This window comes from Diceros bicornis, chromosome 6, assembly GCF_020826845.1.
Source record: "Diceros bicornis minor isolate mBicDic1 chromosome 6, mDicBic1.mat.cur, whole genome shotgun sequence".
Classification (NCBI taxonomy): domain Eukaryota; kingdom Metazoa; phylum Chordata; class Mammalia; order Perissodactyla; family Rhinocerotidae; genus Diceros; species Diceros bicornis.
The window spans coordinates 36,884,868-36,900,296 of NC_080745.1; the positions used below are offsets into that span (position 1 = coordinate 36,884,868).

At 35.9% G+C, this 15,429-nt stretch overlaps 1 protein-coding gene and 1 pseudogene across 2 annotated transcripts in view; both read right to left on the reverse strand.

The window, feature by feature from the left end:
- Positions 1-2,678: 2,678 nt before the first annotated feature.
- Positions 2,679-15,429, reverse strand: part of VPS26A (VPS26 retromer complex component A) — a 30,477-nt gene continuing 17,726 nt past the window's right edge. For both annotated transcript variants that reach the window (XM_058543297.1, XM_058543296.1), the window contains exons 3-9: positions 15,267-15,342; positions 13,687-13,843; positions 12,922-13,086; positions 10,744-10,850; positions 8,710-8,778; positions 6,463-6,605; positions 2,679-3,964 (exon numbers count right to left, since the gene is read on the reverse strand). In XM_058543297.1, the coding sequence (XP_058399280.1) occupies positions 3,851-3,964; positions 6,463-6,605; positions 8,710-8,778; positions 10,744-10,850; positions 12,922-13,086; positions 13,687-13,843; positions 15,267-15,342 (831 nt within the window). In that variant the 3' untranslated portion in view covers positions 2,679-3,850. The remainder of the gene's footprint in view (positions 3,965-6,462; positions 6,606-8,709; positions 8,779-10,743; positions 10,851-12,921; positions 13,087-13,686; positions 13,844-15,266; positions 15,343-15,429) is intronic.
- Positions 3,971-6,440, reverse strand: LOC131407150 (large ribosomal subunit protein eL42-like; annotated as a pseudogene).

Consider the following 15,429-nt stretch of genomic DNA (forward strand, 5'->3'; position numbering starts at 1 on the left):
TGATCTAGATATTAAATTGTTTTTCCAAGTGAATTTTTAAGATTTACTCTTAGAATCATGGAATTTAGAGCAGGAAGGGTCTTAGAAATTATTTGGTCCAGTTTCCCCAAACCTAGGGAGGGGGCAACTATCAGATGCATTTGTGGAATTCGTAGGTAGCACCCACATGGTCCTGCTCTGCTCTGTCTTGCTTTCTCTCCAGGGCCTGACAACACTCCTAGGGAAGCTAGGCTGTTTCCTTTATTCTAATACTGAGGCGCAATAACAGTTCTTATCCATAATTTTATTACATTTGGACCCATATTTTTTTCTAAAGGAGGACACCTTTAATTTTATAATCACTAGGAAAATGATGTTCATCCATTTATTCAGATATCAAGTGTATATTATGTGATAAGCACAAGGTATACCAAAACAAAACAGACTGAGCTCTCAAGAGGCTTAAAATCCATAGAATGAAAAAGTCTTTTAAAAGTGTGGTAAGCACAGTCCTGGAAGTGTGCATAGGCTGTCTTGGCAGCACAACAAAGGGACATCTAACTCTTTGACTTGGAGATGGAGATGGTGTCAGGCAAGATTGGGCAGGAGAGCTGGAGTTAGATGGAGTGCAGGCAAGAGGGCGGGCATTCTCCAAAGAGTCTAGCATAACTGGAGCTGAAGGGGTGTTTTGCAATATGGTATTTTAACTTTATCCTGGAATTGAGTCACTAAAAGATTTTAGATAGGGGAGTGACATAAGAGTTATGCTCATAGAAGACCCCAAGCCTAAGACAGACCTGTTATACTTAAGGGTGCACATTTTCCTCACTATGCCTTTGTCTGATTTGAAACTTAAAATATGTTACATTCCAATCCAGATTAGTATAAAGCCCTGGCGAGTGCCTTTATATATGTTCAACAGGTTCAGCTGAATATAAAAGGAACATAATTAAACTTAAGACTTTACTGACTCACATGGTAATTAGAATTGAGTATTCCAACTATGTGACCCATATTGAAGGGGTCCAGAATATGCTACTGTCGCATAAAAATTTTGAGTAGAGGTATTTGAGTTCCTGAAATCTATCTAACTAGAAGCAGAGCCTCCCAGAACTCAATTTTCATAAATCCCCTCAGGGAGCAACCAGGAAAGATTAACTTATCACCAGAGACAGAAGTCAGCCAGACAGCTAAGCACTTGGTCACAATGCTATCATATCTACCATCTATTCTAAGGGCCCATTTACCTTTCCTACAAGTCATTTGCTTTCCTGGAAGTGCCCTTTCTCCCCCGCAACTTTCCCTATTAAGTCATTTGTAAGTGTCCTTCACCCCCTCCTCTCTTTCCTCTCTCAAGATGATATATAAGCCCCAATTTCTAACCATATATTTGTCACATTTTAATAAACTCCCTTATACTCAATTAAAATTTGTCTTTTCTCTTGCTGATCTGTCTTTTGTCAGTTTAATTAGCAGGCTCCCAAACAAAGAACATAAGAGGGTGGAGGAAAAGTTTTTCCTCCCCAAAATTCTTCACAAGTGGAGAAATAACTATATAAATGGTTTAGACAGTGGTTCTCAATCCTGGGTAACTTTTTTTAATGCTGATGTCTGGGCCCCTGAAATTCTAATTTTATTGGTCTAGGTAGGACCTGGCATATTTTTAAAAACTCCTAGTGATTTGAACATGCAGCCAGGGTTGACAACCACTGGATTAGATATTGTCCTATTTTTTTTTTTAATTTTTTATTTTTTTCCCCCAAAGCCCCAGCAGACAGTTGTATGTCACAGCTGCACATCCTTCCAGCTGCCGCACGTGGGACTCGGCCTCAGCATGGCCGGAGAAGCGGCGCATCGGTGCACTCCCGGGATCCGAACCCGGGCCGCCAGCAGCGGAGCGCGTGCACTTAACCGCTAAGCCACGGGGCCGGCCCTATTGTCCTCTTTATTAAAGACAAGTTTCTTTTTCAGTTTATTTCTAATTAACTGGCCAACTTTATTCAGTTCACCAAATACTGAATTCAAATTTTCATTTTTCAAATTGGTTATGCAACAAAGTCTCAAGCAAAGTGAGTAAGCCTGATATTTATGACAGTGGCTTAAGCTGCCTAATGAAAAGCATTATATAGCTATTTTAAATGGAAACTGACAACATTTATAAAAACTAATGGTCACAGTTATAGCTTCCTAAACTACTGAGCAATCCTGTCCTCAACAATAAATCTGACAATGAGAAGAGATTTGGGAATAGGACTATTTTAATCATTCAAATAGCCAGCTCAGTATCTGTTTCAAATTCTTTATTATATACTATGGTTGCACAATTTGAGGCTGGTTAAATACAATTTGTTTTCAAAAATCTCGAGTATTTTCTAGATTACTACATGCAAGTGACCATGAAAATATTTGGCATTTTTAAATTCTGAAACTCTGAACAGGCACTTACATGAAGGAAAACATTACCATTCACAGATACCCATATTTAAAATAGATGCTCCAGCACATGGCACATGGAACCTTTTGCCAGCAAAGAAGTTGGTTACTGACCATTTTATCAAAGTGCCATAGTAGTAAAATAGGTTTAAAGAAATGTAATTTGGGTTACTTAGCTTACTCATCAAGTAAGGTTAACTGACAAGACTTGCACTGAAGTGTATAAAAAATTATTGGTACAAAAACCAATGAACCATAAGTGAAAGTAGTTTCACACAGCAGGCTTTATTTTAGTTCCTACATCCCACATTTAGTGTATTTGAGATCAGAGCCCATGCATATGAACAGATGACTGCAGCCTTCTTTTTTAGAGACTTTGAACAAATGACTTGAATTTAGTGTTAAAAAAAATTTAAAGAGTCAATAAAGTTTAAATTTGATTAACAAACATGAAATTCCCCAGATCTGGATAACTACATGCTTCACTGGTCCTCCTGAGTCCCCATCCTCAAATTTTCTCCTGAAAAGGGAAGAGAATATTTGTGAAGTCAAGAAAGTTATATTTGCTTATATGTGGTAAAAAAATTCCTTAAATTAAAAACAAATTCAAAGTATATATGGAAAAATTATATAGTTTGAACGAATTCTAAAATGCCAACATAGAGTCAATTCCACATTGCAGAAAACAGACAGTGGTACCTGCTGGATAGCAGTAGCAAAATGGTTACTTAATATGGCCAAAAAAAAAGGCGGCTACAAAGACATGCCACATAATCCCTTGGGGGAAAAAAAATAGTCATACCACAGAAGACTTAAAAGAGGATAAAATCCAGGAAGCCATGGAATGGTAGACTCAGAAGCACCTACAGTGAAACACTCCATATGCATTTCTCAAACACATATGTAAAAACATAAATGTAGTTCTCAAAAATATTGAGATGCCATGTTTTAAATCTTTGCAGGATGTAAGGGCCACTCAGGTTTTGTAATTTTATTTGAACACAAAATAGTTAATTTTTGCATGTAGAGAGTAAGAGGTAATCATTAGCATGAAAAAGGAGAAGAAAAGGGTTTATAATCAACGTTATGCAGAAAGAAAGCAAAATTACAAATACCAGCCTACTCACATGAAAATCTTTAATGTTTATGCTGAGGCATATCTGAGTGCTTATCATCAAATCAAAGTGTGCAGTAAAAAAACAAACCGGCAGCTTAGGAAAGTTCCAGTGTTTCAAAGAAAGCATTTTCTTTAATGTATATACATGAAGGACATTTCATTATATCATAAAATAAATGCAGCACTGTAAGATAAAGGAAGACTATTATAAATGGAGTTCTGGCCTTTTTCTCCCTACACGCTGCAACCATCTTTACCCTGCCAAACTTAATCTCAACGGATATAGGAGTTTTTAGTTTTCCTTTTTTTCTCCTATTCAGTTCACATTTCAGGCTGTTCAGCAGATGCCTGTGATTCTGGAGATTCAAATCGCTGGTGAAAGTTTGTTCTCTGTTTCCTCAGTTTTTCAGGGGCTTTTCTCCATAAAATGATCTCCTAATAAAACAAATGCAAGATATCAACAAATTAATGTTCTCACATTATGCCTTAAATTTTCACATGGAAATACTGCCACTTCAGTTTTATCCACAACAAAATTACATCCTTCCCTACACAAGCCCTGCTCTTTCCTGATTGACCCACTTTCTTCCAATTCTAATCTTGGACTGCCCCTCCTGCCAACTCGGCTCCCCCACCAGCACCCAAGCACACCACCATCACCAATCCAATCAGGCTCAAAGTTCTAGCTATTATTGCTTTAAAAAATTCCTAAAATCTGTCCTTTGGTTTGCTGTTCCACTGCCATTATCCAAGTTCAAGCCCTAGACACTTCAACCTTAGATACTAAAATAGCTTCTAGTAGATGGCTCTGCCTCCCTTGCCTGAGGCCCCTTTCTAATCCATCCTTCCTATCACTACCAGATTAGTCTAAAACATTGCTTGGAATCCTCTTCAATAGTTCTCAGTGACTCCAGGATAACTCTCCAACCAGGCATTCAAGGCCCTCCATAGCCTTTATCCAATTTACTGACATCACTCCCTTCTGTCCCTAGACCCCTGTCCCCCACCAGCCAAAATGAGTTACTCTCTGCCTCCAATGCACTCCAAATAAACTTGCCCTACATCTTCCCCGATATATTCTTCAAACCCCTATTTCTTGCCTATCTAAATCTTACCCTAACCAATCCATCCTGAGATCTCTCTCTTCTAAATTCCTAAAATTATTTGCTTAATAAAGGCTATTTCATTTTTTTTAAACTAACATATCAGAATTTAAGCATCCAAATGAATGCCCATGGGAAGCAATATACTTACTCAATAGGGCCACAATATGTAATTGATTTGGGAATTGTAAATTTCATATGATCTATTCTGAAGTTATAAATTACCTATGTTTAATTATATAGCACTATGGAAGCATTAGTGGAATAAGTTTTCTCTTCTAAATTACCATTAAACTATTAATTTTTCTGTTAATTAACTTATATGCTTGTTCTTTTTCCATATATCTGCAATGTGAGGACCTTGAGGACAAACCATATGTATAAAAGGTAGTTTTTGTATTCCTCACAGTACTCAGCAAACAATAATTTCTAATTTAGTTTTGAACAGTCAACTGGCATTCAAATATTTATTAATCTGTTTCAGAATACAAAAGACCATTCTAATCACAATCTTCATTACAAATTCACCAAGGGCTTTTGATTGATTTTCAAATGAGAACAAGTTTTATAATAAACATTTTATATAAAAAAATTAATAGATTTGGGTCATCTCATGGACATTGATAACAGAATTGTTTAATAAGGGAAAAATGGAAACCCCTAAATTCATCAAGTAATACAGTCATTAAACATGATCATGGAAATCTATATTCATTGATAAAGGAAAAATATTCAAGACACTATCAAATGAAAAAGCAAATTAAAGAACAACATGCATAATATGATCTAAACACACATACACAAAGTTGTCTGGAAAACTAATCACAGTGGTGGTAGAATTATTGTTGATCTCTACTTCATTCTGGTTTTTTTTTTTTCCTGAGGAAGATTGGCTCTGAGCTAACAGCTGTTGCCAATCCTCCTCTTTTTGCTGAGGAAAACTGACTCTGAACTAATATCTGTGCCCATCTTCCTCTACTGTCTTTATAGGATGCCACCACACATGGCTTGATGAGCAGTGCATTAGTCCATGCCCGGGATTCGAACCTGCAAACCGTGGGCCGCCAAAGTGAAGTGCCTGAACTTAACCACTAAGCCACGGGGCTGACCCCCATTCTGTTCTTTATTACCTGATTTTTTTTTTTTTAAACATAACCTCAAAATTTTATTGTCTTCATAATAAGACAAAAGATGAAGCTTACAACTGGATCACTTGGCCCTTTCTCTTCTTATCTCCTCCCAGTTCAAAATACTTGCATCTCTTGATAGCCAGCATTCTTAGATCTGCTCAACACATTCACCCTTCAGTACAACCTTCTTTGTAGTTTTAGCCTTTTTCCGGAAAATTGGCTTAGTCTGCCCACCATAACCACTCTGCTTCCTGTCATAACGCCACTTTTCCTGGGCATACAGAGAATCTTTGCCCTTCTAGTACTGTGTCACTGTGGGGTTGGTGCTTGCCACACGTCTTACGGAAAGTCTGGCAGGTTTTAGGAACGTTCACCATGTTTGTGAGAGTGCTAGCAGCACGGAAAGCTGATTTTTTTTTTTTTTTAACAAACACCAAGTATTGTTTTTATGAAAAACATAACTTTCAAGAGAAAAATAAAAACCCAGCCAAATCATAGCCCATCCTGGAGTCCTGCAGAATGGCTGGGAAGAGATCTATCACAACACAATTCCATTCCCTCCTACTTCCTTATAATACACCCAGTGTTTTCCCTTAGAAACCCCCACTTGCTCAGTACAATAAGGCTTAGAAAAGTGAGTGCTTTCCAGCTGTTTTCAGAACTGCCATAGAACAAACTACCAGCATGGGTGACACCGTACCTGCTGCTTGAAGTACCTTCTGTCTTCCTCATCAACAAGGACTAGATTCAAAAAGTACCTTACTGAAAATTTTTTGTTCACATCTCTCATTGTTGGAGTTGGGTCATATCCTGCTAAAAATAGTCTTATTGGAATTGATTCACCTGAAAGAGAAGCAATTTCCATTTAATTCTAAAAGATGATTTAATATAGTCACATAACACCTAGAACTAAGCATTATAGAGAAGATACTAATGCTTCAGTTCCTCATGAGACTGCAGCATAATAAAAACTTAAGGCCAGGGTTTATCAGCCTTGGCACTGTTGACATTTTGGGCCTGATAATTCTTTGTTGTAGGTAGGGTCTTATGCACTGTAGGAGGTTTAGCAGCATCCCTGGCCTCTACCCACTAGACACCAATAGCATTCTCCAAGTGTGACAATCAAAATGTCTCCAGGCATTGCCAAATGTCCCCTGTGAGAGCAAAATTGCCCCTAGATGAGAACCACTGCTCTAGAGCCAGAATGCCTGAATTCAAATCCCAACTCTACAACTTACTGGCTGTGTGACCTTGGCCAAGTCACTTAACCATTCTGTTTCAAGTTCCTCATCGGTGAAATGGGGAATACCAGTAATATCCATCTTATACAGAATTTGTAAGGACTAAATGGGTTAACATACATAAAAAGCTTACAACAGTGCCAGCAGGTAAGTGCTGTTTTAGTTTTGTTATTTTCTGCTTTCATGAAGTCTACCAAGATGTCTAATCATGTGTATAAATTCTTGAATACTCATTAACTAATTCGTCCAAAGCAACAAACATGTTCAGAATGATGACATTCGGTCATTACCAAAAAGATTGCTATTCAGATTCTCATGGCTTTTCTTTTCCTAAGGGTAATTATTTGCATATTCTGCTTTGAATCTTTTATGTAATACTTTTCTTGTGCATGTCTATTTCCTGAAAGATATACGACTCATCACTTTACATAAAAATTTGTGGCTGCTGGAATTTTACAAAGTAATGTTGCATAACAACAAGAGTACACACACATGGGGTCCTAGAGTCAGAAAGCCCTAGGCTCCAACTCCAACTCTGCAATGATTAGCTATTGAAGGAAACCAGAATATGTCACCACAAAATATGCCTCTTTGACATAAAAATTATTTTGAGCTGAGGGCAATTAAGAAGGAGCAAAAGCAGAAAAGGCTCCCCCTTTTTTGCCTAAAGGCACAATATAAATTCTCCTTTTACTGGAGACAGACTCTTATCAGCCCAGGAATAGCACCAGAGGAATCTGCAAACAAACCTTACTCTATTAGTTTCCTTCCATGTATTTACCTTCCCCCAGTTTGCCGCCCTTGGAAGCCTAAAACTGCTTTCCTTTGTCCAGTCATTTGTCTCCAATGTATTGTTCTTTTGAAGATGTTATATAAGCTGAAATTCTAAGCTACCACCTTGAGTTACATTTTGTTGAGGTTTCTCCCACGTGATGTGCACTGCGTGTATTAATAACCTGTTGTTCTCTTATTAATCTGTCTTTTTGTTAAAGAGTCCCAGCTGAAAATCTAAGATGAGTAGAGGTAAAGTTCTGCCTCTCCTACACTATATCACCTTTAACAAGTTTTTTAACCTCTTTGCATCTCAGTTTCATCTGTAAAATAAGGGATACTACCGCCTAACGCAAAGGGTGGTGGGGAACTTTAGAGCACCTGAGAGTACAATGCCTCATCTACAGCTGGCACTCAATAAATGCTAGTTGCTTTTTGAAGTAATTACTAACAGGTTGAGAAAAAGCCAATGACATAAATTCAAGATGATAAATTACTGGCTTCACTATCTTAGACACTGAAGGTTATCTAGTAATGAACTGCTTATTTTCTTGGGGGCTAAAAGGACTCCAAAATCCCACAGGAATTAATGCTCAGCTATACTGTACCTTATGTTCAGCATGAGTAAAAAAGATTTACAGGGATGAACTATTATAACAAGACAATCAAAATATTACAAATACAGAAATAGATGAGAGATATATAAATGTCTCTTCTAAATTCTAAATTTAAACTAAGAACTAAACCTTATTTTAGACTAGGAGGTACTACTACAGTCTTCTCAGTATCTATACAAAGATGATCTTAAAAACTATCACTGTAAGAAGAATTCACAAATACTTTCACACTGAATAAATACTTTCAAACTAAACTGCCATGAACCCTGCTGTTTGCACAACCTATAACACGAAAGAAGTAAATGAAAAGTGGGTTACCTTTTACTGGTGCACCATCCATTATTTCATATTTAGCGATTGTTTCTGTTTCTGTTGTGGTACTGGGTCCTAACGCAATAATGTAAATGATATTAATTTAAATATTTCCAGAATATAATTTCCAGCCTTATACCTTCTTCCTATTTTCCAACTACATTATTTTAGTACTAATTTATCTGCCCATTTTGTGAAAATGTTGATCATTCTTTTCTATTTCTTGGTCTACACTTAACATAACTTATTACTCAACTGAATGTTTCACTCCCTTCTTCCCAAAGGTAATATACACTGTAGAAAGAATCTTCTTGACAGAATTCTTTCTCTCGTTTCTAATATCTGCTAAAATAGAAACTAGCAATACACATCAAAACTAACCATTTATATGCTAGTTTTCTCTGCAAGACCCAAACTGTTTTCTCTCAGAGTTAGTTAACTTTAACATAGACAAAACATCTAACTGAATACTTGATTGAAATATAGTTCTTTTAAATTTGGGGATTCACCCTCTAAGAAATTATTGAACCTATCACTCTCTAAGAAATTATTGAACCTAGACATTTTTAAAAAGTCAATTATATGCTAAGTGGAAAAAGTATACCAAAACATATAGTAATGATCTCAATGTTGTAAAATATACAATATGCAAAGACTAAAGTCTGTTCTGGATGATGAGTACAGATTATTTTTTATTTAAAATTTTCTAGAATCAAATATAATTTTTATAATCATAAAAAAAGTTTAAATAATTTCTTTTCAATGGGAACTTGAAGTTTGGTTTTCATGTCTTTAAATCACTTCAACTTTTATTAGCAGGTGAAAAACGGAGATTAAGAAATCGTAGATGTTTATAATTATGACTACCAATTATAAAATTCTTAAAAAGTGTTGCCTAAAATTATTTTCAGTAAAAAAATCAACAAAGTTAAAGGGGACAAACTAAATCTATATACTAATTAAAATTTAAAAGCCGTTATGAACCAATAAATGATTTGGGGGCAACTGATCAGCCATCTGGAAAAAAGTCAAGTTGAATCCGTACCTCATATCTTACATCAGGACAAATTCCAAATGAATTAAAAATGTAAACAAAATCCCCAAACTATAATGTATTATTTTAGTAGAATCAAGCACAGAAAATTATTTTTAGAACCTCAGTGTGAAAAAGGCCTTTCCTATTGTGGCACAAAGCCCAGAGTTCATAAAAGGAAAAACTTACAAATTTAACTACATAAACCTCAAGAACTTCTACATGGCATAAACCACCATAAGCAAGCCAACTGGGGCAATTTTTGCTGCTCTTAATACAGAAAAAGAGATTGATTTCCCTAATATATAAAGAGTTTCTACAAATCAATAAGAAAAGACTAATAAACCAATAGAGATGAAGCAAAGGATATGGATAGGCAGTTTACAGAAAAGAAATACAAATGGTTTTTATACACATGAAAAGATACTCACTCTCACTCAAAATGAGAACACTAAATTAAAACTACAATGGGGAACTTCTTCCCCCTACCCATCAGATCAGCTGAAAGGTTTTTTTTCTGCTGAGGAAGATTCACCCAGAGCTAACGTCCATTGCCAGTCCTCCTCTTTTTTTTTTGTAGGTGAGCTGCCACCACAGCATAGCCACTGACAAGTGGTGTAGGTCCGTGCCCAGGGAACTGAACCTGGGCCATCAAAGCAGAGCATGCCAAACTTAACCACTAGGCCACCAGGGCTGGCCCTGAAAGTTTTATAACACTGTGCTAGTGAGACTATGAGGAAGAAGAGGCACCCTCCTATATTCACTGCTGATAGTAAAGCAAATTAGTACAACCCCTAACGAGGCAATGTGTATCAAAATTACAAATGAATATACCCTTTGAAACAGCAATCCTACTTCTAAAATTTTATCTTGCACACATACCCACACACATGCAAAACGACATTAACTGAGGCACTGTTTGTAACAGCAAAAGATTGAAATTATTTAAAAAATTTTAAATTTCAATTAAAACATGAATTTTAATCCAAATATTCTTTTCCACTTACCAATTCCTGTGATCTCTTTTTTGATCAGTTGTAACTCCATATGTTGGATTTTTATTCTTACTAATAAGAAGTAAATTTTTCCAACAATCACATCCTTTAAATGATACCTTTGGGGAAAGAATATACCTCACTTACTAAATATTAGTTTAAAAAACAAAAAGAGTGAAATATGTCCTGAAATGCTGTATTAGACATCTTTAGGATAATAACTATTTAAGAATACCATTTTGACTATTCATATTTTTTTCAAAAAACTATTCATCATTTTACTATGAAGACATGGAATCAAACTTTTACTTAACCATTAATACACTTTAGAGGGAAGAAATAGCTTAATTAATTGTCAGTCCTTACTTAGAGGTTAACTTAGTTTCCAAAGAACTTCAGCATGGAAAAGTGAGATTTTTATGCTTGAAATATTTACTTAGTATGTGAAGATGTTTTTGAACATTAAAAACTCTTGTATAGAGTTTAGTGTCATTATTACTCTAAGTGCTAGAACAGTGCAGCTAATAAATCACCTGGTCACAAAGACAGACTCTGTAGATTGAGTTTCTTGCTGTAATATCTAAGAATCAACGACCTTTCCTGGTGTACCTTGAAATGATGTGGTAATAAATCTGAGAATCCCTACAATATCCAGAGGGCTTTTTTAGCCTTCTTCCCAGGTTTGGATCTCAAAATAATAACCCAAGCGTTGATTAATGCGATTATGTCAGTCTGAAGGAAGGCTTTCAATGACAAAGTCTTTAGGTCCTAAACGATCTGATAATTTTATCAACAATATAATTTAAGACTCTGAAGACCTGCATATCACATTTTCAGTGATGTAAACCAGGGAGTGGCAACTAATAAAAATCAGATAACAGAAGAGTGCAAAGGAAGGAGACAAAAGAGTGTACTTCCAGGGCCGGCCCCGTGGCTTAGCGGTTAAGTGTGCGCACTCCGCTACTGGCGGCCCGGGGTTCAGATCCCGAGCGCGCACCGACGCACCGCTTCTCCGGCCATGCTGAGGCCACGTCCCACATGCAGCGGCTAGAAGGATGTGCAGCTATGACATACAACTATCTACTGGGGCTTTGGGGGAAAAAAAATAAATAAATAAAATTATAAAAAAAAAAAAAAGAGTGTACTTCCATTTCTTCAACAAATAAACTTTAATGAAAAAAATAGGGGGAAAACCTATAAATTAAGAGATTTAAGAGTCAAATAATCAAATGCAATATGTTTTGGATGCACTGGATTTGAACAAATCTTGTTTGGATACTGATTTAAACAATCCAAGTCAGGAAAAAGAACACATTTATGAGATAATTAGGGAAATGTGAACATTGACTGGATATGTGAAGATATTAAGGAATTATTAATATTTTTAGATATAACAGTATTGTGGTCATATTAAAAATGATAGATAATTTTTAAGGATAAAATTATGTATCTGGAATTTGCTTCAATATAATCCATGGGGAGTGTGGGGGCTGAATACAGATAAAACAAATCCAACCATGTGTTGATAACTGTTGGAGCTGGGCAGTGAGTACATGAGGATTCATTATATTGTTCACACGCTTTGGTACATGTTTGAAATTTTCCATAATAAAGTTTAAAAAGGCATTAAACGATTAACAAAATAAGAGCCCATTTCTGTAAAAATACAACATATATAAATATATATATAAATCTCCCTCTCTCCCATGTAAAGATATACAAGAGGATGTTAACTGTGGTTAAGTGGTAAGGTGAAAATATGTGATATTTTTACTTCACTTGACTTTTCTACATTGTCAGATTTTTCCATAATGAAAATGTATTGCTTATGTAGTCAGAAAAAAAGTATTTTTGTTTAGTTTTAAAGAGGTGACCAGGCCAAAGTGATGTCAGGCCAGTAACATAAATGTTTACAGACCTAGGGATTAGCTGCCCTCTGAGATGGTGAGATCCTCTACAAAAAATGGCCAAGCAGAGACTTATCAGGAATAGAATATGAAAGACACCTGCAACGAGTCGGAAGCCAGACCAAAATCCTCAAGTTTCCTTCAGCTCAGAGATTCTGTTGGTCTGTTAACACCAGATTAATGTCAATTCTACCCTTACTTTGACAGATTTACAAAGACCTGAAAAGCTTATTTCTTAATTTTCCCTGAACATCTAAGTTACCTGTTTGTGAAAAGTACTTACTTTGATTTATTATATTCAAATTCTATGTGTAGACAATCTTCGATACCCACTTCCATCTTAATAGAGTTGTTAACATCAGGATAGGTGGCAAGCTGGTGAACAATAAGATCATATTCTTTTACCAAATCTGTCAGTCTTCTTACTATTGTCACTTTAAGAAAATACCTACAAAGTTAATGGTAAAGAGGACAAGTTAAATCTTCTATGATAAATTTCAGTGTTTTAAATAAGCAAACCTGAACTGCAACTCAGCTTCTCCTTGCTGCAACTCCTTTGGAATCAACTTACTTCATTTACTTCATGAAGGACTTCTAATTGTTAAATAAATGCCCCTACCATGAAAAAAATACAGAGTCTAATTTTAAGAATAGTGTATATACTTTTTAGATGAATTTGGAGTGCTACCATCAAGCCTACTTCCTAGATCACTTCTTAACCATACACTAAATGAGAGTCGTTGGGAAACTAAAGGATTTAGAGAGTAATTCTATTTATACAACAAATGAAGTACCTAAGGGATGATTAATACAAGGGAAGTGTATGACTAAAATTTCTCATAATGGGGTTCTCTAAATCTATAATGATATAAGGCTCTTAGTACCTCAGATCAGCATTATCCAGACAAAACAAAATATTTGACAGAATTTTTTAAACTCTTAAGTCTTCCAGTCCAGAACTATAATCAGAAGTTCTAATAAGACATTCAATAGTAGCCATTACTTTCTGGTTTTGACTCTGTCTACGGTTTCTAATACACATTCGTACCTCAAGCGGACATTGGCACCGATGTAAGATTCATATGGCTTCTCAACTTGCATAAATTCAAAATCATAACTTCTGCTCTGAGTCAGTTCTCCAGGTAAGGCTAGTTCTTTCACTAGGTTTACAAATTCATGAGTATTACTCTTGTCATTGAACAGTTCTAAGAAATTTTAAAAAGCAAAAAGACCAGTTATTGTTAATATCCATTTCATTAAAACCCAAACTTCTACCTCCAAAGCAAATAATTTTTACCAAAAGAACTAGTTGGATTTGTCTCTGCTTTAATATACTAGAGCTATGATCTGAACTCCATTATCTTTCTTATTATTATGCTCCACCTCGGCATAAAAAAATTCCCATAGCACAGCCCAATGAAAACTTCTACTATAAAAAAATGAATTCATTTCCCTAATGTAGTTAGAGTTTGCCCAATATGAAGCTGTTTTAAGAGACACATTTCCAGCAATTATTTGAACTTCCTCCCTTCAAGGCAAAAAGTGTTTTTTGTTTTTTTTTTTGTGAGATCAGCCCTATGCTAACATCTGCCAATCCTCCTCTTTTTCTGCTGAGGAAGACTGGCCCTGGGCTAACATCCGTGCCCATCTTCCTCCACTTTATATGGGACGCCGCCAGAGCATGGCTTGACAAGCAGCGCGTCGGTGCGCACCCAGGATCCCAACCAGCGGACCCTGGGCCGCCACAGCGGAGCGCGCGCACTTAACCGCTTGCGCCACCGGGCCGGCCCCCAAAAAGTGTTTTGTGGTTTGCTTTAGGCAGGCAAATATATTACCTTGATAAAACTAAAATACACAAAAGACTAAAATGAACTATCAGTTAATTACTATAATTTTCCCCTCAAGTATAACTCATCTAGAACAAACATGTAAACAAATATCCACGCTTTCCAATTTTGATACTTTAAAAATGTACAGTAAAACTTAGAAAGCTAGATTTAAAACCTAGCCATGTATACAGTATTATAAAGACCTGTTTTCTTTTCTCTTTTCTGAATCTGCAGTGCCAAAAGATTTATACAGTTTAACTCCTGCTAAATCAAGAGTGTCTCTGAAATACATGTATGGAAATATACACAAGTTGATCTAAGTCAAGAAGATATTACACCTTTCCTTTTCACATGGAATTTTCTGTTGACAGGTGCGTCTGGGTACAGGCACAACTAGGTTAGGAAGACAAATGGCATGGGTAATTAGAAAGTGAGGGATGAAGGTGACACTGGTAACTGTGAGTAAAGCTCGTGAAAAATGTAGGCAGATGGAAATTTAAGTGAGTCAACTAATTTATTTGCATTATTTTTCAAGACTGGCAGCTTACATGACTCCTTTTATTTTCAATAATTAAGTTTAATAACAAATAAAGGCAGGATGAATCAAATATCATTTAATACAATTAAAAGAAACATTTGATTTAATGTTTATAAGATAAATCCTTCTTTTATTATGCCAAAATCAATTCCTTCCTTCCACAAAGCTAAGCTCTAATTCAATTATTTAAGTGCCAAATCCAACCCTCTTCAAATTCAGTTATCAAAGAAAAAAAAAAAGTAATACTATTTCAAAACTCACCAATTTGACCTACAAATTCAATTCTAATTCCTTGGTGCTCTAGCCTCTTTCCAGGTTGCTTAAAGGCTAGGTTTACCTGCCAAAACATGAAATTGTAAGAGACATTAACAATCTTTTGAGTGGGCCTACTAGTAGATTCCTTCCAGATGAATGCAATATATAA